Source organism: Elgaria multicarinata, chromosome 12, assembly GCF_023053635.1.
Source record: "Elgaria multicarinata webbii isolate HBS135686 ecotype San Diego chromosome 12, rElgMul1.1.pri, whole genome shotgun sequence".
In the NCBI taxonomy this organism is placed as follows: domain Eukaryota; kingdom Metazoa; phylum Chordata; class Lepidosauria; order Squamata; family Anguidae; genus Elgaria; species Elgaria multicarinata.
Genome location: NC_086182.1, coordinates 3,768,416 through 3,790,969, shown reverse-complemented (window position 1 = coordinate 3,790,969; position 22,554 = coordinate 3,768,416). Strand labels below are relative to the sequence as shown.

General features: G+C 46.3%; 2 protein-coding genes across 4 annotated transcripts in view; one reads left to right on the top strand and one right to left on the bottom strand.

Annotated features, from left to right (window-relative positions):
- Positions 1-7,072, top strand: part of ANTXR1 (ANTXR cell adhesion molecule 1) — a 177,213-nt gene extending 170,141 nt beyond the window's left edge. Inside the window, exon 18 of the mRNA XM_063138838.1 lies at positions 6,730-7,072. Within this exon, the coding sequence (XP_062994908.1) occupies positions 6,730-7,002 (273 nt within the window). The 3' untranslated portion in view covers positions 7,003-7,072. The remainder of the gene's footprint in view (positions 1-6,729) is intronic.
- Positions 7,073-12,999: 5,927 nt separating this feature from the next.
- The window catches only part of GFPT1 (glutamine--fructose-6-phosphate transaminase 1), a 53,551-nt gene continuing 43,996 nt past the window's right edge, over positions 13,000-22,554 (bottom strand). For 2 of the 3 annotated variants that reach the window (XM_063139609.1, XM_063139608.1), the window contains 4 exons: positions 21,091-21,218; positions 19,734-19,901; positions 17,697-17,858; positions 13,000-16,720 (listed from right to left, as the gene is read on the bottom strand). In XM_063139609.1, the coding sequence (XP_062995679.1) occupies positions 16,676-16,720; positions 17,697-17,858; positions 19,734-19,901; positions 21,091-21,218 (503 nt within the window). In that variant the 3' untranslated portion in view covers positions 13,000-16,675. The remainder of the gene's footprint in view (positions 16,721-17,696; positions 17,859-19,733; positions 19,902-21,090; positions 21,219-22,554) is intronic. The other variant, XR_010026051.1, reaches the window with a different exon arrangement.

Below are 22,554 nucleotides of genomic sequence, written 5' to 3'. Positions count from 1 at the left end.
ATATATATATAAAAAAAAAACTTTGTATACTGTATCTTTAATAGTTTTTAATCATTGTAAACCACCCAGAGAGATTTGGCTATGAGGTGGTATAGAAATAATAATAATAATAATAATAATAATAATAATAATAATAATAATAATAATAATAATAGTGTTAATGCCTATATGACCATGCGCTTGTCTGGCCTGCCTCCAAACCATGCATCAGCTTAAGTAATAAAGGAGCTGGGATTAATTTGGTGCACATCCTGAAGCTTCCTTGTCTTCTGATGTAACTGCTGCAGTTTGTTTAGACAAGGGAGCAGAGCCGTGCCGCTATTACAGGATTAGCGAACTCATCGGCTGGCTTGCGGTCACACGCCAGCGAGCACAAACCGCTTGCGTTGCTGCCCACCCCCGTCCCGTTATCAGATTGTTCACTGCAGCCCAGACCCCTGGTTTGTGTTAACGTTCGGCTGGCGGGTTGAAAAGCAGCTCTTTTCTCCTTAGCTCAACTTTTCACGGTCATCTGGAGCCCTCTTCAATAGCCTTCCTAAGCTCTCCTGCCGAATAGCATAATAATTTCCCCCAGACTTTGATCATTGGATCCAACAGTTCCTCCCCTGGAAGTGTAGGCCTTTTGCATCTACAAAGAAGAGCAGAGTAGTAGCCACAGCCGTGTTCAAAGTGGGCTGGGGTGAAGAGGGAGGCCAGGCCCCTTTCTTCTCAAGTGGACTCAAAAGCAGCCCTCTTCTTTTCGCCCATGTCCCTTTGCCCTCCCACTTGGAGCACTGAACCAAACTCCCGTCCACCCAAGCTTTTCCCTAATGGGGTCTGTCAAACTGGGTCCATCATGTATGAAATCCCTTTCTCTTGCTCTTACAACGGAACCTTCCGTGGTCCTCATCAACGTGCTGCTCAGCTCCACACTTGCTTAGCTCCAGAAAGTACTCAGCATTCAGTGGGTCCCATGTAAGATTCTGCCAGGTAAGATTTTGGATTGGTGGGAAAGTGAAAAGAATGTCATATGCCCCGGTGATCCAAAATCACAAAGAAAATCATGGCCCATAAACATTTTATTGGATTTTGATTGGAGCTCTCTGCTTGAGTTCCAGTTGAATCGACGAAAACCGTAACTTCATCGTTCCTACAATCCCAGCTGAGTACTTTTGCAGGCAAAACAATCCTAGGCGTATTTGTTTCTGGCTGAATTTCCCCTGGCTCCTGGCTCTTGGTATTATTAAAATCCTGGACATAAATAAAGAAAATAAATAGCGTAGAAGTGATAGTCCTAACATTGCTCAGGTTACATTGCTGCAGCCAAGACAAGGGAAGTGTGTGTGTGTGTGTGTAGCTCCAGGTAGCTAGCTAGAAAAAGGTAGAGACAAACACTGAAATGAGATCAAATTACTGTAAAATTACTGTTTTACAGGCTCAGAAGGAATGGGACTTAAGAAATGTACTACTCCTTCTAACAAAAATTCTAACATGGTAGAAATGTCCTAGTAGCTCCACTAGCAGCTCCTTGTAGAGTCCTTCCTTCCCACACAATGCTGCTTGATCTTGCCTGAAGAGCTTCCTTTCCTGGGGGCTGTCTTGACGTCTTCTTTGCCCCGGGGTGGCTCCGAATTTGTGCAGCAGTTAGATGACAGAGCCACAGATTCGAAGCCACCCCAGGGCAAAAAGCCAAAGATGCACGGCTGAAAAGTTGGAGGGAAAGTTGAGAAGATTGAGGAGAGACATGAGAGCACTCTTCAAATACTTAAACGGTTGTCACACAGAGGAGGGCCAGGATCTCTTCTCGATCCTCCCAGAATGCAGGACACGGAATAACGGGCTCAAGTTAAAGGAAGCCAGATTCCAGCTGGACAGCAGGAGAAACTTCCTGACTGTTAGAGCAGTACGGCAATGGAACCAATGACCTAGGGAGGTTGTGGGCTCTCCCACACTCGAGGCCTTCAAGAGGCAGCTGGACAGCCACCTGTCAGGGATGCTTTAGGGTGGATTCCTGCATTGATCAGGAGGTTGGACTCAATGGCCTTGTAGGCCCCTTCCAACTCTGCTTTTCTATGATTCTATGACTTGCCCCAACTTTTCCAGCCACAGCAAGGACATCCCAGCTCTTCCACCAGTCTGTCCTTGCTCAGTTGCTGCTCCGGGTGGGGTGGGGGCATTTCCGGGGGATGGCCACCCCTGATTGCTCGCTATCCACTGGAGCAGGGGATTAGCCAACGAGCCTTGCCATGGGGAGAAGAGTTTAGGGGAAATAAATTATTTTTGTCCCCTGAGCTGCCTCCTCCTCTTCCTCCTCCTCCTCCTCCTCCTCCTCCATCTCCATCTTTTCTTGTCTCAGGGAGGGACGGGGGAGAGGGCGGATGACAGTGCTTGCTCCTTGGCATGGGGATTATCTGACGCAACCCTGCAGGAGAGAAAGCACGGGGTTTTGGAGGAACACGGTGCCGACTTGGTGCCGTTAAGGTAGCCCCCTGTTCACTCTCTCAGCCCCCCCCATTAATATGGGCTTGTTGTCATTACTGTCATTACTCTGGGAAGCTCCTTATACTGAGTCATATCATGGGTCCATCTAGCTCAATATTGTCAACCCTGACTGGCAGATTCCAAAAGAAAACAAGCCTCTATACACCAGTTGCTGGGGAACATGGGTGGGAGGATCCTGTTGCACCATGTCCTGCTTGTGGGTCCCTGGTTGATAGCCAGTTGGCCACTGTGGGAACAGAGTGCTGGACTAGATGGACCCTTGGTCTGATCCAGCATCAGGGCTCTTCTGATGTTCTTAAAATCAAATCTATATACCAACTATGCTACCATAACTGGTAGTAGAAGTAGCATAGTAGTATATAGCATACCAGTTCACCTGGGAGTACCCCCCATTCTAATACTGAAGAGACATGTATAGGATTGTGCTGTGAATCTCTGCGTGGGGCGTGGTTGCCTCTTACCTTGAGTGCAAATGCGTGTCCACCTGCGTCATTTCACACAGCAGCTGCTGGTGTCTATTTTGAACAGTTAGCAATAGATTTTAGGTCAATTGTGTTTTTCAATTACATATATACAGGAGTCTCCTATTAATCCCAAAGTTTGAATTTAGCAGCAGCTACTAGTCATGATGACTCCGGGCTACCTCTAAGTGCCAGGTGCTGGAGAACACGACCGAGAGGGTGCTGTGGCAGCCCTGTCCTGCGGCGGGGGGGGGGGGCTCCCACAGGGATCTGGTTAGCCATAGCGGGGAACAGGAGGCTGAGCCAGCCAGGGCCCGTGGGCCTCTGACGCACCAGAGGTGTGACGCTCCCCTATGTTCCGTGCCCCGGTTCCCTCCACTTTCCCTCCCTCCCTGGATGATCTCATATCTGCTGAAACGAGTTTGTTAACATGCCAGTTGCTTGAGAAATTGCTTTTTATGGGATTTGGTTTGCACAGGTGGAAATTATTAGAGGAAACTAAAACACCTTTGAGGGCAACAAACTGTAACTCAGCGCCATTTTAATAAACAGCCAAAGTTGCCTTTGGTGGCTGTGTGTGAGGATCAAGCGATTAACGTTCAACCACATTCTGCACTTTTTCCATCCAAGAGTGATGCGATACGAGCAATTGCTCATGGGCCCCCCAGCCCCGCCCCGCCCCGCCCCACCCCACCGTTTCCAGACCTTAAATGCCTGTAAACACAACAGGAGCCTTTCGGCGGAGCCTGGAGGAAAACACCAGCTCTTCCCTGCGGTTGTTCTTGTGTTCCATCATAGAAACAGGATCCAGAAGAATGCTTGGATCTCCTGGGCTTCAAATTCACATGCCCACACTGCACCTGTCTCTGGGGCGGATGTGGGGGGAGGCAGAGAAGCAAAGGGGCTGATTATTTTTATAGCTATTGAAGTGTAAGCACTGGCTGGGAGGTTTTCCTCTCCACTCCTTGAAAGAAAGAAAAATTGCGCTCGGCAAGTGCACCAGCGCTGCTACTTCCCCAGCCCCTGATGGCTCTCTGCCCCACCCTCCCAGTGCCCCACCCACACCAAGCTTACTGGTATAGGGGCAGGCACTGATGTGCCCAGGGCCCGGCACTGAGAGAAGCAGCAGCCCAGGCGGCCACTCCTTGCCACTTCTCCGCTGCTAGCCACCCCCACCCCTGGAAGGTCACCAGAGGGGCTGCCAGGGTGGTGCATTGGGTGGACAGGAAGGCACCTTGCCCAAGGCCCCCTGGAACCCACCTTTATATCGCCTGCATCTCAGCCCATATGCAGCTCTGTAGGTGCTGGAGACCTGGGGCTGCCTATATACGCAGGGCAAGCCCCACAGGGGCTGCGGATCTGCATGGTGTCCGTTATACTTCAGGGCTTTCCTGTGAAGATGCGGACTTATGGAGTGCATTTCTATACCGCCCAATAGCTGAAGCTCCCTCTGAATTGAAAAAGTTGGGGACTTACCCTGACTTCTTTAATCGGAGTAGCATCAGTATGGCTCTTCCGCCATCTGATGGCACTCTGGGGCCAATCCAGAGGTGGTCCTTGGTGGAAGGTGACCGGCGATTGGTCACCTTCCATCAGGAAGAGGGCGGGGGGGGGGCGGATCTGGTATCCAGATGGCTGCAGGAAACCCTGAGCTCCCTCCTCGGTGTAGGGATTACCCCACCCCACCCTGAGAGAGGAAAACTGCTGGGATTCGGAGGGAAGCGTCACTGAAGACAGTGGCCTGGAGAATCTGGCTTCTAAAGAAACATCAGCACAAACATTCGCTTTGTGTTTAGGGGAGAACGAACCCTCGCTAGCTGGTTAATGCAGAGGTCCTGCCTGATTCCATCAGTTTAAAGCCAGCCTGGAAACAGGCACTGACTTGTGTCCGCTTGCTTTTATAGAATCGTTTTGTTCTGCTGCGTTTGGTCTGTGAGGCTCTTCTATTCATGTTTACCTGGGAGTAAGGCCCATTGAATTCAATGGGTCTTACTTCAGAGTAGACATGCATAGGATTGTGCTGTAAAAGGATAATTTTAAACTGCTCTCTTATGTTTCAGTGCTACTATTTCAGAGCGTGTATTTTCTTTTACTAATTTTATTGTTAAAATTTTACTGTGTTTCTTCCTGAAAATCCCTCCTCAAAACCATCCTTTTCTGGGAAGACTCTGACACAGCTTCCTAGGGGCTGCCTGTAGGGCAGCGGGGCGCCACTGCAGTCAGCCCAACCCCACACTTTTGCTGCGGCAGGGTGGCGGCAGCTCAGACCCACGCAGAGCAAAAGCACAGGGTTTCCGGCGGCCAGGCCCTCCCCCTCCCCTTGGCCTGGGCGGACGGAGACCAGTTGGGTTGCCATCCGCCCGGCCCTGGTGCGAGGTCAGACGGCGGAAGGGCCGTGTTCACCTCGCTCCATCCTCAAAAGTCACGGTAAGTCCCCGACTTCCAAAATGCGGAGCTTCTCTGGAAAGCCCTGCGAAGGCTTCTGCATCGCATAAACGACGCAAGGCCACCACAGAGCCACCTCAGGCCTTCCAGAACGTACACACAGACCCCCTAGTTTCCTTGTCCCACCATCAAACTAACTAAACTACACACTGCTGTAAATGTGTAGCATGCAGCTAATGCTACAATATTTTTTTACTTGTAGGGGCCCCAATCCAGGACAGGACCACCACATGCAGTTAAACCTTCCCACCTCGCCACTTCCGTGGCTAATTCTCCCCTCCCACTGCAAGAAAAAAAACATTGGCACCAATTGAAGTTTCCCCTCTTTCTTTAGAGTTGGGTAGGGTGACCATATGACCGGATTTGCCCGGATTTGTCCGGGGTTTTGATGACAAATCTGGGAGGGGGAGGGGAAATCCGGATTTTTCCAAAGAACAGCTCTAATGGGAATTAACAAAAATGCTTATAACTCCATCATTTTTTTAAGATAAAGACATGAAACTTGGCCCGATGGTAGCTCTTAGGAAGGGCTTTAGTTATACCAAATTTGAAATAGATCCGTTCATCCATTGATTTTTTAGGAATTTTTTAAAAATTGAGGTTTTAAAACTATTATTTTTAAAATCATCATTTTTAAAGATAAAGAGCTGAAAGTTGGCACCATGATAGCTTTTAGGTAGAGCTTTAGCCATACCAAATTTGAAACAGATCTGTTCATCCATTGATTTTTAGGATTTTTTTTTAAATTTGAGGATTTAGATTTTTTTTAAAAAAATGTTATTTTTAAAGATAAAGAGATGAAACAGCACCATGATTGCTCTTAACAAGGACTTTGTCTATGCTAAGTTTGAAAAAGATCTGTCCATCCATTGAGTTTTAGGATTTTTAAAAAAAGTTTGAGGTTTTAAAAATAATTTTAACATGGCGACCATGTTGTCCTCCTTTTTGGTTTCCAAAAATATGGTCACCCTAGGTTTGGGGGGAATTAGGGGGCTGGGGTGGGGAGTTCCTCCCCCAACATGTGTTTCTGTAACCTGTTCAGCACATGCTGCCTCACCTGTTTCACCAGGCATTCATTGCCTCTACGCAGCCAAGCCTAGATTTGCTGATGTGAACCGCCCCACTTTTTGCAGACTTACAGGCCTAGAAGCCTCCCCCACCTTTTTGCAAACCTGAAGCCCAGAATCTATTGCAAAGTGGGGCCTAGAAACCTCCCCACTTTTTTTAAGGGGGGAAATGCTGAGATGGTCAAGAAACTACAGTCTGTGCCCTACGCAGGACTCTGTGCTCTTACCGAAATGCAGCATTCATTCATCAGATCCCATTTTTGTCTGTCTTCCAGGGCCGCTGCATTACGTTCACCAGAGTGAAGACTTCTCAGGCTCCGCCCAAGTACCCGCTCAACAACGCCTACCACCCTCCGTCTGCACCCCCAGCCCCCATCTACACCCCTCCGCCCCCAGCCCCCATCTACACCCCCCCACCGCCAAGCTCACCAACGCCTCCCACCCCATCCCCACCTAACACGCTCCCGCCCCTCCCCCCTCCTCCCCATGCCCCGCCCCCCAGCCGGGCTCCGCCCCCTTCCCGGCCCCCTCCTCGCCCTTCTGTCTAAAAGAAACGCCTCTCTCTCCCAGAAGTTTCTCTCAAGCCATTTTCAGCAGTACTGTAACACTGATCTTACAGAGGCGGCCTTAATTTTTCTGGGTGATGAGACGAGCAAGCCACTTTTAATTTTTTAAAAAGCCCTGATGCCTCGGTTGACTGGAATGCTCAAATCACTTGTGCTCAGTTCAAAAGGAACCTCTGCCATTCATCACTTCAAAGAAAGAACGAAAGAAAGAAGGGGCGAGCCAGAGCTGGCCGGGAGCAGCTTCACTGGAAGCAGCCTGTACCCCAGCACCCCCACACACACACCTGCATTCCTATCACAATCAGCCACCTGACAGTCCCTGAGGGCAGCCTTGCCCTTGTCCTGCGTCTTCTTCCCGGTCCTGCTGAGAATGGCTCCTTCCTCAGATGAAGGGCGGGAGTCTTAGGATGAGAGCTAGCCAATGACCACGGAAGCCCCGGGAGCTAAAAGCAAGGCCATTCGTTCGTGTGACCCGCATCCCCACCTGCCAGGGATTTGTGCACATGTCTGGACTTGCTATGTTACTCCAAGGAAGACAGCTGATGGAATGAACGAAACGTCGATGGCTTAAAAGGAAGAACTGATGACTGAAAACGAACGTCAGGCTGGGAATGGACACACCAGCGCTTCACCCTTGGGAGGAAGTGAAATGAAATGGAAAGGTCCCCAGCCTCCATCATGTTCTGAGCTGGCAAAGGCTGTAGAGCGACTGCAGGGTGTGGATCAACTGGGCACTCAGGAGATGCTGATCTTGCCTGTGCAACAGACAGAGGGTGGTTTTGAGACGTTTCCAGAACTCTTCTCCAAACAGCTGAAAGCACCAGGATGTGGTTGATTTTGTTGGGAGACCTCCAAACCACTGCCAATCTGCCTAACAGGCCTTTGAGGATCCTTTAAAAAGTTTGGGTGAAGCTCAGGGCCATATTTCCTGCAGACTAGCTTAGAAAAACAACATGGATCAACAGTGTGAAGATGGAACAGAAGGATGACCTGAGCGGGGGTTCATGAAAATGGTTTCCCAAGATTGCACATTGTGAGATGAATTGAAAATGACCTTAACTACAATTTTTAAAAAAATCTTCTGAGAATCTATTTAGTATTTACTTTCAAACAGATTCTCACAACGTACTTTTTTTTTACATGTTGATGTCAACACAAGTAGACTTTTTTCAGTGGATTCACACATGACAAACTGGTCTTGTGAATGGTGCAATGTGTGTCTAAAATGAGAGTTAAAACATCCTGGTTCGGGCAAGATTTTTCTAGGACATGTTAAGTCACAGTTGAGATATGTGTTCAGAGAGAATTCTAGGAGAGCGAGAGATGGAGAACGGGCTTGATGTTCCACCCACTGTGTGCTGGCTGGCAAATCACGGTCAGCCTCTGTTCCCATTTGTAAAGCAGGAATCATTGTGAATGCAGGGGAAGACGGCAGTTCTTCTGAAGGTGAACGTAATCAAAGATTGCAAAGCACTTGTAAATTAGAAGTGCTAATTAAACGATAGTGGTCATAATAGCACCAGTCGGTTCAGTATACATGCATGTTATCTGAGAAAAACCTGCTATGTATTGACCTCAACACGAAGAAAGACTCTGCCCTCCAATGCTTGTTTTAAGATATATAGTTTCCTGTCAGTTGATTTGTTTCCCTTTTCTATGGAACAGCTCACATTATCGTTGTGTGCCTTCCCTTGCAATTTATGCACATATCACCATCAGGACCTGTGCAAAAAAAATTTCCATTGTTGCCTGTTTTGCATCATGCCTAAGGTCCAGGCACCAGTTAAAGGTGCTTTGCGTTGCAGGACTGGGAAGGACGGTCCATAGAGAGCTGCTGCCAGAGACTGCTAGGCAAGATGGCCCAGTGGCCTGGCTTCCCAGAAGGCAGCATCGTGCTCCCAAGCACCCGGTGGAAAGTGGCCCCAGAGAGTGGTGGGTGGGGAATCTTCACAGCACTTTGTCTGAAAGGGCAATACTCTCAGTTGCATCACTTGCATTTTGCCAGGTACCGGCTCAAGGCAAAGATGTACAATGACATTGAGCCTCCCAAGAGATGTACTGGTTGCATTTTGTTCTTTATAAATGGGGGAAGGGGGGCTTAACCCAAGTTTCCAGTCCTGCGTATGTATAACCTGTAGTAAAATGAATAAGAACCTGCTTTAGTTACACAGGTTTTAGAAGTAGATAAAACAACGCAATCTTTTAAAGGTGAATTTCCATGCCCACTGTGTGATTATTAGGTTCAGTTGTTGCCAAAAAAATGACGACCCATGGCTCCTAATTTCTAAGTCTTTTTACACCAGTTTTGTAGCTAGCAGGGTTTTTTTTAAGGACTTTCAGCAAAAGAAGTTAAATAAGCATCCTATACTGGCCCTTTTGAAACCGCAAGGGGTGTGATCCACCAACCTTGAGCACTTTGAGCTCACATTAATTTCCGTGGCTTAACTTTCATATGCTTAATCTTCTGGGCAACTACAGTTGTATGGTGGCCTTGCACATGACGCCGGGGCCATTCACATGGTCTGGGAACGGACAGGACCTGCACAGGCTGTGTCTGAGGGCCTTTTTGCTTGTTACAGTATGTGGTAGGAAACGCACCGCGTGGTTGGCTTGTGTGCCTACGTCTTGCACGTCTCATCCAAAGGGGGAAGTTGTACAACTCCACTGTGCGGCGAGGCATCAGATGTGAATAGAGTGCAAACATTTCCTTGAGGGGAGATGTTTGAGTCTGTGGGATAGCTTTTAAAAGGATTGGACAAATTCATGAAGGATTATTCTTACATTCTTACCTGGTTTTCTGCTGCATGTTGTAATGTTCAAAGCTAGCCCAAGAACAAGCTGCAACTTTTAGACAACTAAAGGCACAACCCTATGCACGTTTAGACAGCTAGTTGAGTTGTAAGACTTTTTTCTGTCTAAATATGCCTAGGATTGCACCCTAATAGGCCCAGACTATCTCCATGTGGCTGAGTTACCAGCAAATATCCTGAGCTGAGTATTTTCAGGTGATATAAACCGTACAAAGAGTTTCAGGTATAATCTAAAAGAAATGAACATCTCTGTTGCTCATCATTGTCTATGCTGTCTTTCAAACAGGGAAACAAGCAGAGCAAAGACCAGCCACGGACAGACATGAAAAAGCCACTGACCTGGAAAGGGATTTTGTTATTTTAAGGGGACATTTATTAAGTTTCTTATTAACCTGCATAGAGAGTTTCAATTGCCTTTTGTCCATCGGTCTCCCCACAGCCAGATCAGGAGTTACTTTGTCTGCAGGCAGAACAAAGAAGCCCTCTGTAAGAGCAAAGGCACCACTTGGGACCCTGCCCTGTGACATACCTCTCCAAAAGGTGCCGCCACGGGTTTGGTTTGCAGGTTGCAGTCAGTTGTGTCACAAGACTACTTCAGGGAAGCCCTGACACAAGATTTGGCTGGACACTGGTTAGCAATGGGTGGACGTAACCCAGCCGAGCAGTTGTTCAGCTTCCTTCGAGATGGAGCGCACAATTCCCTGGGAAGCCCTCCTCTACGCGCCTCACCGAGGTGGGGAGGATGCGCACAACGGAACGGCTTTAGAGGGGCTTTTACTGGGGAACATCCTGACAGATTGTGCTCAGAAAGTGAACAATAAATGGGATTAGTGTAATAAAGTAATTTGGGAGTAGGTTTTACTCGTTACAGTTCCTTGAAGGTGCCCCAAAGTTTGGAATGGAAATGCTTTGTTAAAAAAAAAATTAAGATAAATTCCAGTACACAGCAGTTAACTTAGCAGTCACTGCAGAACAACCTCAGAGGAAAAATAAAGACAGTTTGATTGCATCTGGTTTTATTAAAAAGAAATTTTGTTTTCCCAATTGTAAATTCTAAAGATTAATGGGGGCGGGAGGGAGGGAGGGAGGGATTCAAACCTGTAAATTGGGCCAAGTTTTTTAAGTACACTAAAATTCTCTGCACATGAGTTAAAAGCAAAGTTCCAAATATGTGGTGTATATATTATTATTGCATGCTTGCCATATTTTAAGTGGAAGCATTTCTTATCCTGTGTGGATAAAAGATCTTTTTTCATGTTGTAGTAAATTATTATAAAGCCAATGATAATTCATGGCATGTTATTGTATCAAGCTGTGCTTGTTTTTTGTTTTTCTCTTTATGGTTATATTGCTTTTATTAATGTATAAATATTTCCTGTAATGACGAATACCTCCTTTACAGAGCATTAATTGCAATCACAAGGACACCTTCCACTTAAACCATTAAGAAAAATTGGGGGGCTGGGACCTGTTTGCATGGGAGTGGGCAGTGGGCAGTGGTCCCAATCCACCAAGACACTACTATTGCAGAGCCGCTATTTGCTTGGCAACCTTCAGGTGACAAGGTGAGACTGGGGAGAGCGTCTCCATGACGGCACAACCCAGTGGGATGTTTTGCTGCCGAAGCCGCTTCAAAATAAATGCCAACTTCACAAGTGCTCTTGTGCAGCTGCAAAAACCCTGAGGCTTGTAGAGGGGAATACCTCACTGGACTGTACCCTCTGATAGTTTTTGAGGGCTGTCATTTGGGAATGCCCACCTCTGGCACCGAAACATCTTTGGCTGCTGCGCTTATGGACTGTGTTTTACGCTTACGCAAAGCTCCTCACACCCCATGATGCAGGCTAAGCCCATTCACCACAGCCAAGCCTGAATACTCATGGACTATCTGGACACTACAATATTGGTGGCACAACAGAGGCAGTGAACCAGTGTCTGAATGTGCGACCCACTGGGGACTCCACATCAGCCTCTCTGATGCTCTCTGCAGGACAAGCAGAATGTAAGAGCAATAATTTCCCCAAGGTTTGTCATATACAGAAATGCTATGAGAAATTCCCTTCCATTTCCCTAACGTTGCACTTAAGAGCAAGTATGATCAGCCCAGAACATTTTGATGCCCAAGATAGAGAAATCAACGGGACTTAAGTGCTTAACTTTGGTTGGATTGTGCCCATATGCCTTAATTTTAATTAATCTTCCAGTGACAATTAATGTTTTGTAACAGCGAGGTCGAACTGGGTGGTGTACTATATACAGACATATAGTACAGTGTATGTATCTTCTCTTAGTAGAAAATCCTTGAAGCTCATTATAGCAAATATCTCCAAAGTAGCCATTCCTAAAGAGTTTTTAATAGAACACAAAGAGCAGCAACAGAAGCAATTGGATGGTGTTACATCTTTCTTGCAGTTTCTGGAAGAATCACATTATCTTAAAAGGGCCACAGCTTAAAACAGATGAATAAATCTTGACAACCTATAAAAACTTGATCTAATCCTGTTAAACTATTATGTTAGCCACTGGGATAATGGATTTATTAATCCTAAGAACACCAAGAGCCAAGCACATCTTATATTACAGAAGTTGTGGCCAAAGTGGAATTCTTGGAAGTCACTGGAAGGATGAAGAGAAGGGAATGTTAGCAATAAGTGGACAGAATGCAGGTCAGAAGAGCGCTTTTTCTCAGGTAGATTTGGCTACCTTTGGTGGAGTAAATGAATCACTATTCAGCCAACAGAAGATTCTTATTCTGTGCCCTTGGCTTGTTTGCATGAGTCATTTTTAGATACAGTCATTACTCTTTGTCAATTTTGATGCTATTAAAGAACTAATCTGAGCCCTTGTTTCGTATGTTCTGTTTACAAGAGGGAAATGGGAAGCTGTACAATATAAGCTGTTGGCTGGCTTGGATCAGATGGAATGGATTATCTGTCTTCCACGTTGCATTGCATTTCTGGTGAAGCCACCAACGCCATGTTGAATTTCTCAGGCAATTAAACAATTTGCAGACCAACTGCTAGAAGGGCAGGTTGACTGCTTGGTTATACAGGAAAGGGATTCGAGGAACAGGGAAATTCATTTTAATACCCAAATTTGTCTCCAGGTAGCTATTGCATGGTTCTTGTTATGGAAGGAAAGATCAACGACTTCGAAGCCAAAGTCATGGTAAGGTTGGGGACTTGTTTTTATTCAAAGAGCAAGATACAAAATAGGAAATAACCTAAATGATAAAATTCTACAGTGTGTGGAGTACACAGCAAAACTTCTACAGAATGGTCCCTTAAACCAAGACAAGCTGTATATGTACATTCAAAAGAAAGCAGAGAAAGGAAGGGCTAACATTTGCTGAAGTGTTCCAGTTTTACGCACGCACGCACACATGCATATTTTGCTTTGATGTCTTTAAGTAGAGGCTAGCAGTCAGCCAGGTCAGTCTTCTTTAGAAGGACTCAGGGGAAACACAAGGCCATTTGTAGTCAAGAATGTTGGCCATTATGGAAGTACTGAAGACCACACTGGTGGATTGTTGAGTTCCATGAGTTCACCCTGTTAACAGACTTGCTGACTCCTGGAGATGTGGCGTTCAAAGCAAGAGGAGCACCCCACATAGAAAGGGATGCAGGAAGATGGCTCAGATACTTCAATCCATTAGCATCACTTTCAGCCACTTATACAATATAACTTGCTGAACTGCGTATGGTCCCATCAGTTCTGTACTGGTGCTTCTAATACACTTACAGGAGCCCAAACCAAGTGAATCTTTCTCCTGAAATCATACATAATTTCAAACGGAGTCTCTTCCCTATTGTTCTGTTATTGGCAGTTCAGATAATTATTCAACAACCATGGAGAAGGAAGGACGGAAGGACCTATACCATGACATTACATAACACAGACTTTTGCAAGATAGCTTTTCTTTACAATACAAAATTTCACAAGTATCCAGTGTTCAACTGTTAGGCTATTTTAAATCCTTAACTGAAATGGCAGGTAAAATTTTAAGTTGAGTGCAAAAGAAGCTGAACATGCGTGTTCAAGACTTTCTAAACCCAAAACACACCGTGGGCCTCCTCCCATTGTCCTTAAAGCAGATTCCTTGTTAATGAGGCACTGCAGAAGGGACCCTGACTTGACTCTTGTTTTGCCCATTACTGTACAAATTGGGGAAATGGAGAGGAAGGGTCCACGTCATAACGTGGCTTCCCTACTAGTACATTAATTCTTCATCCAATTTTTAAAGAAGCATGTGGAGAACAAGCTGATGTTCAATTCAGCTCTGTAAGTTGGTGTATTTGCATTTTTTGTAAAATAAATAAATGCAAGTTTCTGTAAAATCAGGAGTTCTGTTCTTGAAATACAGCGGTGAAAGCAGCCTTGCCCAAGGACAGTGTTTACAGCCTGTTTGTGTCACCTCCACCCGCCCCATCACAGTAAAGTTGGGAGGTGGTTCATTTGGACAACGAGATTTCTGCCATATTTGCACAATCAATGGTTTTCAAAGCTGTACAGCCCTGGTGCACCAGTTGGGCCTAGGAGCTCTCTGCTATAGCTCACCTTTGGTCCTTCTATTATAAGCATAATACTAGAAAGAATGTGGCTATTCTTTTTCTAAAAATGAGTCTATGCAAAGCTAGAGAAGAGTGAGGCCTTAGCTCGTCCCTGCTTGCTCCCGGGATCCCCTGTGTGTCATTTACATGAACAGGGATGACCCCGGGACGATCCCGGGATAAACCTTAGGTCTAGCTAAGGCCTAAGACTAGCTTGCTTTCTACTGCCTGAATTAAGAAAGAGACTCTAGCAGCTTCAGACAACAGGAGAAGCAAGGGGGACAGATAGCACACGGATCTTGCACTTCAGGCTCTGCTTCCTCCATCAACTGGCCAAACCCACTCAAAGCTTGCAGACCGTTTTCTTCTTCATATCAGGAAAGACAACTCTATACACAGCAGCAGGTGAGAAATGTCCGTCTTGAAAACTGGGACAACTCTAATCACAGTTAACTATTAAATGCACCGCCTGCAATCTTTATCAAGGAAGAGGGGGGCACTTTTAAGAGGAGCACTTCAATAAACAGTTAATGTAATGACCTGCTCCGCATTTCTGCCCCTGAATGTGCTCAGGGCAAAAAGTATACACTGTTGCGGGAACAAAACCCACCCACTCGCCCTTTGCGTCTGTCTACACAACCACTATGCTGCTGCTTTGGTGCCCCCCCACATCTTGTTTTTTAAGGACTTTTCCCTCTTAGCTGCTACTAATCCCATCACCACGTAGCCATGTTTGGCTGCATAGATTCCCTGAAGTAACTGGTGTGTGGAGGGAAGGAACACATCTCTACGTTGTCAACACAAGCAGGGCAGCACGCCAACCATCCGCCTATGCTGCTGGCTCCCAGGGAACATTGCCCTCGGTGGCTGGCAACGCAGGAATACAACCCTTTTTATGTAGTGGACAAAGACTTTTGCCCCTGTCTGCACCCACCCCCCACCCCACCCTCACATACACACAATTGCCAAGAGGGAAGGAGTGCTTCACATAAAGTACGTTCAGACAGACAGACACACTGACCTCCGTCTCCCTCTTTTGAACCCAGTGCTACCTTTCATCACCTGCCTCCATGATAACCACCTCTCCTACTTCACAGATGATGGGAAACGACAGCTTGGTCTCCATCACTGTTTACAGGGATGTAGGGCAGGATGTTTGTTCCTACTCCATTTTTCTCACTGGAATCCACTGACCCTACTACACATTCATAAATTTGGGGAGGCAGGAGAATTAACTGAAGAGCTGTGCTCCATATAAAATGGGGGACTTAAATCCACTGCTCAGGTTCTGCAGGCAAGATGCTTGAAATAACTTTGGGGACAACTCTTCAGTACCGAACTCCATTTCTGCCCTCTCTCACCCACACAAATCCACTGGACAGCTGAAGGGGTCCCCCAACATTCTTCCTTTAATATGTATAAACCCAGCACTGCTTATATTCCTTTTAAACATAGTAAAGTCACTTTACTTTGCTCTTTTGACCGTGCCTTGGCATGGTGACTTCTGCCTTTACTATGTTGTGAAAGAGGCTCCTTGGAAACCAAAGTTTGCCCTGTCTGGGTAAGGCCTGATCGTACTTCCGCATAGGAAAGTGACTCGGTGAAGCCACACTATAGTGACTTTACCACATCAAAGAATTGGCCTTTCATCTCAAGTCTAGACTCTGCAGGATCAACCAAGGAGAGCGCTTTCTTTTTTTACCCACTGTATTTTTATAAGAGTGGTATCAGTCTCTAAAACGGGACCCACACAGACCTGAGCTGGATGAAAGGGGCAAGACCACAGTGCTTTGTCTTGCAAATTGCACACATGCTGATTGCTTGGATGACTGCAGGAACCCCACTGTACAACAGGCCCCTTCAAACCAATCCATTCTATGTGGATCCCACCTTCTGGCAACAGTGAATGGGCAAGGGCTGTTTCCTCTGCGAAAGCACAGGCGTCGGTAGCCACCTCCTTTCCCATTAAGTTTCTTGAAAGATCTTAGCAGCCTGAATGGCCTACAGATAGTTAGAAAGTGATGCAAAATAGCACTAAGGAAGCCTGAAACAATTAAGCTAGACAACAGATAACGCTGATGATTATTTTGAGAAAAAAGTGTACTTTTAAATGATAGTCAATTAACAATGCTGTTGGCACAGCCCGTGTCACAAATGCAACAGAAATATAAAGACTCTTGTATATAAGGAATCAGATTTGATCAAGGGAGGACTTTTAAAATCAACAACTTCCAGTACCAAAAGAAGGGGAGAGTCTCTTGTTGATATCTGCCAAAATATTAATGACAGAGTATCCTACTCAACTGTAACAGATTTGGCCAGATTTCTCGGAAAGTCAACCTGAAAGAAAAAAGATTTAGAAAAATTATATAAAAAGGGCATTGCTCTGAGAAACTGCCTTCACAAAGTAAGATTAAAAACATGGATGCTTTATCACAACTCAATTCATAAACCCACTAAAGCTGGTACTTTTATTTAAACCAGTTCAATCCCATTGAAGTTGATGGATCCACATATGCCCCTGATAATGACAGAGGTGCGAATCAAACACCCAAATGACACCCAGGCTGCTTTTCAAAACGTGCCCTTGCCTCTGATCAGCACTCATCAGCCGTGAGAGGGGCAAGTCCCAGCACTGCTCCCCTGCACGGTGCATTCTTCTTTTCTAACAGGGGGTCTTTCCTGATCCAGTTTTGGCCAGTGTGTAGCGCTACAAGGCCAGCTCCGATTTCCCAGCAGACCTCCCCCAGCCAAGAGCAGACTTTTGGGACCTTCTTAGCGGGCCTCCACTCCGCGAATGCCTCCTCTATAAAGAAGATCGGTATTACAGACACTTTGCGATTCTGGACTACAAAAGTTGACAAGCTGGCTGGCATTTTGAATATTCAAAAAGGAGACTTATTCTACATCCTAGACACATCTCCACCTAAGAGTCCTATGTTCTATGGTTGCTTTACTGGCAACAAGTTTGGGAATCTTTTCTTTGTAAACTCATTTTCACTTGCCAACACTACTATAGTACAATCCTAGGCATGGCCACTCAGAAGCCCTATTAAATTCAATATGACTTTCTCCCATTGCCTATAGGACTACATCCTTAATCCAAAGAAGTGCTTAAAGTAAAAGGCAGACTTGAGAATGACACACTGCAAGTCCGGAGGCATTTCAGCGCAAAGAAGGTCTGTCTATGTGGCGCAAAGGGTGGAGCACCGAGTTCAAGTCCAGATCCATCTAAGGGGTAATTGGTTAGCTTTTTGCTGCGGAAAGGGTTAATGGACAGGGAAGGAGAGATGGGTTTTTAAAGCGTGGTACTTACATCGTAGCCCCTGAGGACTGCAAGGTGGAATGCCAGGAGCTGTAAAGGGATAACGCTCAGGATCCCCTGCAGGCAGTCAACCGAGTGGGGGACTTTGATGGTGCGCTTATTGTTTTTGATGGTCTCAGTATCTTCCTTACCACAAATCACAACAGGTCGCCCCTGCAAGAACAGAAAGTGTCAACAAATAATGAACAAAGAAAAGGAGACAGAGGAGAGGCAGAGGAGGGGAAACCACTGGCCCGCCTCATAAAATCCCTCTTTTTGTTTAAATTAAAGACACAGCGTTAGATTGCCCTTGTAAGAGGGCAGGGCCCCACTAACTTTAGGGACTTGTTGCTATCACCGCATTATTTTTGCATCCAAGCTGAGTCATATTATTATTATTATTATTATTATTATTATTATTATTATTATTATTATTATTTATATAGCACCATCAATGTACTGTCATCTTCAGAAAGGGGGTATTTCTATGCCATATATATATACTCTGTGTGTGTGTGTATATAAACTTTCAGGTATTTATCACCATTTCCTTAGTTATTGGTTTTATTTTAGAGAGGCAAAATAGATCTGTTACGTTCTGTTTCACTTTGTGGAAAATCTTAACAGCAAAAAACAAGGAGGCAAACTTCAAAAGCTGATGAAGAAAATGGTACATTTTATTAGAAAAAGACTCCATTTTAACAGACACTATTTTTTCAGCACCTACTGAGGTCTGTTTCCTTGGTTTTTATGTCTTTTGCTTGTTGGAAGTGATGCTGCTCGCCAGTTTTTTCTTAAAAAATAGTAAGAGCCAAAATAAATTTGCATTTGATTTATAAATCTAGAACTGTAAAAAAAAAAGGGGGGGAAAGATGTGCTTGTATGCTCTAGAGACAGATATATCGGGGAAATGAAGACTGCAGCTGCCTCTAAAAACGCCAACATTTTCCCTACTTCAAGTTTCTAGTTCTTATGAGCTGCACAGCAAGTATTCAGCACTTTCTATATTCATATTTTCAACATTTACCTTCAGAACCATGAAAGTTATGATTAAACCGGCTGTGACAGAGGTAGCCACGTGGCATTTTGCTCTCCCAGCCAAGTCCACATCTGGAATTAATGCAGGGCTGGAAGCAAAGTGCCTGGAGTGTGGAACTGCCCGGGAGGGGAGCGGGAGGGGCAAGTGGTCCAGCTCCCTTCACCCAGGCTTCGCTTTTAACACAAAAGCCGGTTCCCTCCCTCTCCACACACGAACAGGGCAAAGATGGGAACAAAGGCGGCTGCTCACCACACCACCGGTGCCCCTAGAAACATCTGCAAACGGGAAAGAACTGCCCAGCTTCAAACCGGAAGCCTGGCCGGCTGCACGGAAGCATCGCGAGGTCCTTCCGCTTGCCTCCTGCTGCCCTAGACGGAAAGGGCTTCCGGGTCATTAAGCAGAGGCAACGTCATGCGAGGCAAGTTGCTGCCTGAGCAAACGCCAAGGGGCTTTGGCCCCCATTTCTCCTTCTGAGAAAAGCCCTGCTTCCTTGAACCGAAAGGGAAAGGAAAGGAACCTCTCGTGCAAGCACTGAGTCATTACTGACTCTTGGAGGGACGCCAGCTTTCGCTGACGTTTTCTTGGCAGGCCTTATAGCGGGGTGGTTTGCCGTTGCCTTCCCCGGCCGTTATTACCTTTCCCCCAGCTAGCTGGGGACTCAGCCTTCCATCCTCCCAAGGTCGGTAAAATGAGTCGACCCGAGCCGGCTGCCTGAAACCAGCTTCTGCTGGGCTCGAACTCAGGCCGTGGGGAGAGTTTTGGCTGCAGAAACTGCGGCTTTACCGCTCTGCCGACCGGTCAAAGTGAGGGTGGGCTAAATCCCTAATCAAGTACCGATGGAGGAAACCGATGCCTCTTTGCAATCGTCCACTGCCACATATGCTAACGTTTCCAATTTCCCAACCAAACAGGCCAGGGCAGGGAACGTGGCGGCCCAGTGCGACCCACACCACAGCACGCTCCGCTGGGCCCTGAGCTCTCCGGTCCCCGAGCGCCCCGCCTTCACTGACCTGCCGGGCCATCACTTGCTGTAGTGCATTCTGGCACTTGGCATAGGTGTTGTCCCGCATGATGATCATGATGACAGGCATCAGTTTATCCACCAGCGCCAGGGGCCCATGCTTCAGCTCACCAGCCAGAATGCCTTCCGAGTGCATGTAAGTGATCTCCTTGATTTTCTAGGGAGAAGAAGCCCTGCATTAGTCCAGGCCTGCAACGTCCCTCTCTACTTATCTTATTTATTTATTTATTTATTTATTTATTTATTTATTTATTTTAATGCAATGAGTCACCCTATAGCCAAAGCTCTCAGAGTGACTCACATAATAAAAGCAAAACCAGCAAAAACAATAATAAAACTTATTACAAAGTATTGTTTTTAAAAGCAACAACAAAGACAGCTTTAAAAGAGATAAATAACTGAGTAGCCGAAAACATGGAGACCATGGTTTTAAAATGCAGCATGAAACCTATTAAAAAAACAAGCAACATCCTCTCTTCTGCACTAGGCATTCCATGTGGTTGTCATCAGCCACAGAGAATGAGTTTGGAAAACTCTGCGCCTCTGCGTGCATTTGCCCTTTCTCTCTTTTTATTCAGAAATCCTCGCGCCAAGCCCAGCCACACTTCAAAATGTCCCCTTGGCTTATAATGCCAGTTTGCCTCTCTTTCCTTTTTGCTGTACCCAGGTCCAGTTTGAGACCCTATGAGGGGAGGAGAAAGGGGGAAAGTCCCGTAAGCCGTTCCTGAAACGACATGAACTCTGGAAAACAGAAAACATCCCCGACCTTCAGCAGATAGAAACCCAGGCCCTGCTCATTTGGGACGGGCAACCTGGATAACGCAGGAATGTGATTTATGCTGCTTCAAAGGCCAGTCTGCACACTGCCAGGCCTTAGAAGCCAGTGGCAGTTGAGTGGAGGAACTCTAATGGTCAGATGGGTCGGGGGCTACACCACTGAGGACCCACCCAAGACAAAGGCAACCCACCACCCACCGAGAGTGGCTTCAGAAACATCCTCTTGGTTGCTGCCTGACTGGAGATGGCAAAAACTAATCAAGAAACCCACTCAAGGGATTATGGACACTTTGTAGGTCTCAGAACTCCAAACTAGTGGTCCGGTAGGCGGAATTCAGCTTGCTGGACCTCCAGTGTTGCAGGCCTAATTTAAAATCGATTCTGAACTTTAGGCATCCTACTTTGCCCCCTTTAGATCCAAACTCTTGTTAGGCTAAATCCTCTTTGTGTAGCCCCTCGGGCCTAGGCTTTTAGAAGCCTTTGTGCCCAGTACCCGGTTTGGCACTTAGCACTATGGCACCCCCAGTATAAGCCCTCCTTTATGATGAAAGGAAAAAGCGATGCCTTACCAGAGCACCTTCCAGGCACGTTGCATAGTGGTAGCCGCGGCCCATAATGAGGACTGACTTCTGGTGGTAAAGCTCTGTGGCCAGTTTCTGGATCTCATCATCCATGCTCAGCACTTCTTTAATTAAGTCTATCACGAGTAGCAAAAGGGAGGCAAGATGCAAAACACAGATGCAATTACACACACACACACACACACACACACACACACACACACTGCTTGCTCACAGCAACAGCAGCAGAAAACACGAAGCCAGAATGGCTGAGAATCCCGACTTGTCGGTAACGAGGAGCGCGGTTGCAGACACAGCCCAAAGACTTCTGCTTGCCCCTTCCTTCAAGCAGGACGGGCCCCGGTAATCGGAAACTTAACAGGCTGGAAAAGCTTAGCAGTACACCCAAATCCTGACTCCTGGCATCTTTCTCCTCTAAGAAGCCAGAATTTGAACCCTGAAGTTGGCTTATGAATCTAGGCTTGATAAAGGGATGAGAAGCTAGAGATACAGGTTCAGATGTAATACACTAAGCTTTTCTGTCTTGGTGCAGGAGGTCTTGGGTTCAAACCCCAGCATCTTCAGGTAGGGCTGGGAAAGGACCCTGCCTGAATCTCAAGAGAGCCGCTGCTGCCGGTCAGTGTCAACAATCCCGGGCTCGATGGACCAACGGTCTGACACAATAGGAGGCCGCTTCCTAGGTAGCTAGGAACTACAACTACAGTCGTGGCATTTGAAAAATGGAGGAGGCAATGCAAAAATCACTGCATCTGCAGGGCGTAAATGTTACCCGTCTCTGGAACCACCAGATTTCAAAAGTATTTCCATTAGTGCTTAAAGATGAGGAATAGAAAGTGGCTTCCCTAAAGCCTCCAGCACAGCTCTGAAAACTGCTCCGGTAACCTTTGAAGTAGTGCACATTTCAGGATCTCTACTGCAGCCACCCCTCGCTGCCCCCAACATGTCCTGAATTTTTTAAAAAAGATTTCCATTAACATGGCTTGGGACCCCCATACCTGACGGAACGCCTCTCCCGACATGAACCTCCCCGTACACTGCGCTCAACTTCTAAGGTCCTCCTCCGAGTGCCTACTCCCAGGGAAGCTCGGAGGATGGCAACAAGGGAGAGGGCCTTTCCAGTGGTGCCCCCCCCCCCGAATGTGGAATGATGAGGCTCACCTGGCACCAACACTGTTATCTTTTAGGCACCAGGTCATTTTCTCTTCTCCAGTTTGTTTTTTAACGGACCCCCAGAACTGTTGTTTTTAAATGGATACTGTCGTTTTTATACTGTCGTTTTTGTTTTTAAGTTTTGTATATTTTTAATGTTTACTGTTTTTAACTTTTGTAAACCACCCAGAGAGCTTTGGCTATGGATGGGTATAGAAATGTAACAAATAAATAAATAAATAAATAAATAAACAAAATGGTGCTCTGTAGATGCTACGGAGTGCTAAACGGGTCAAATTTAGC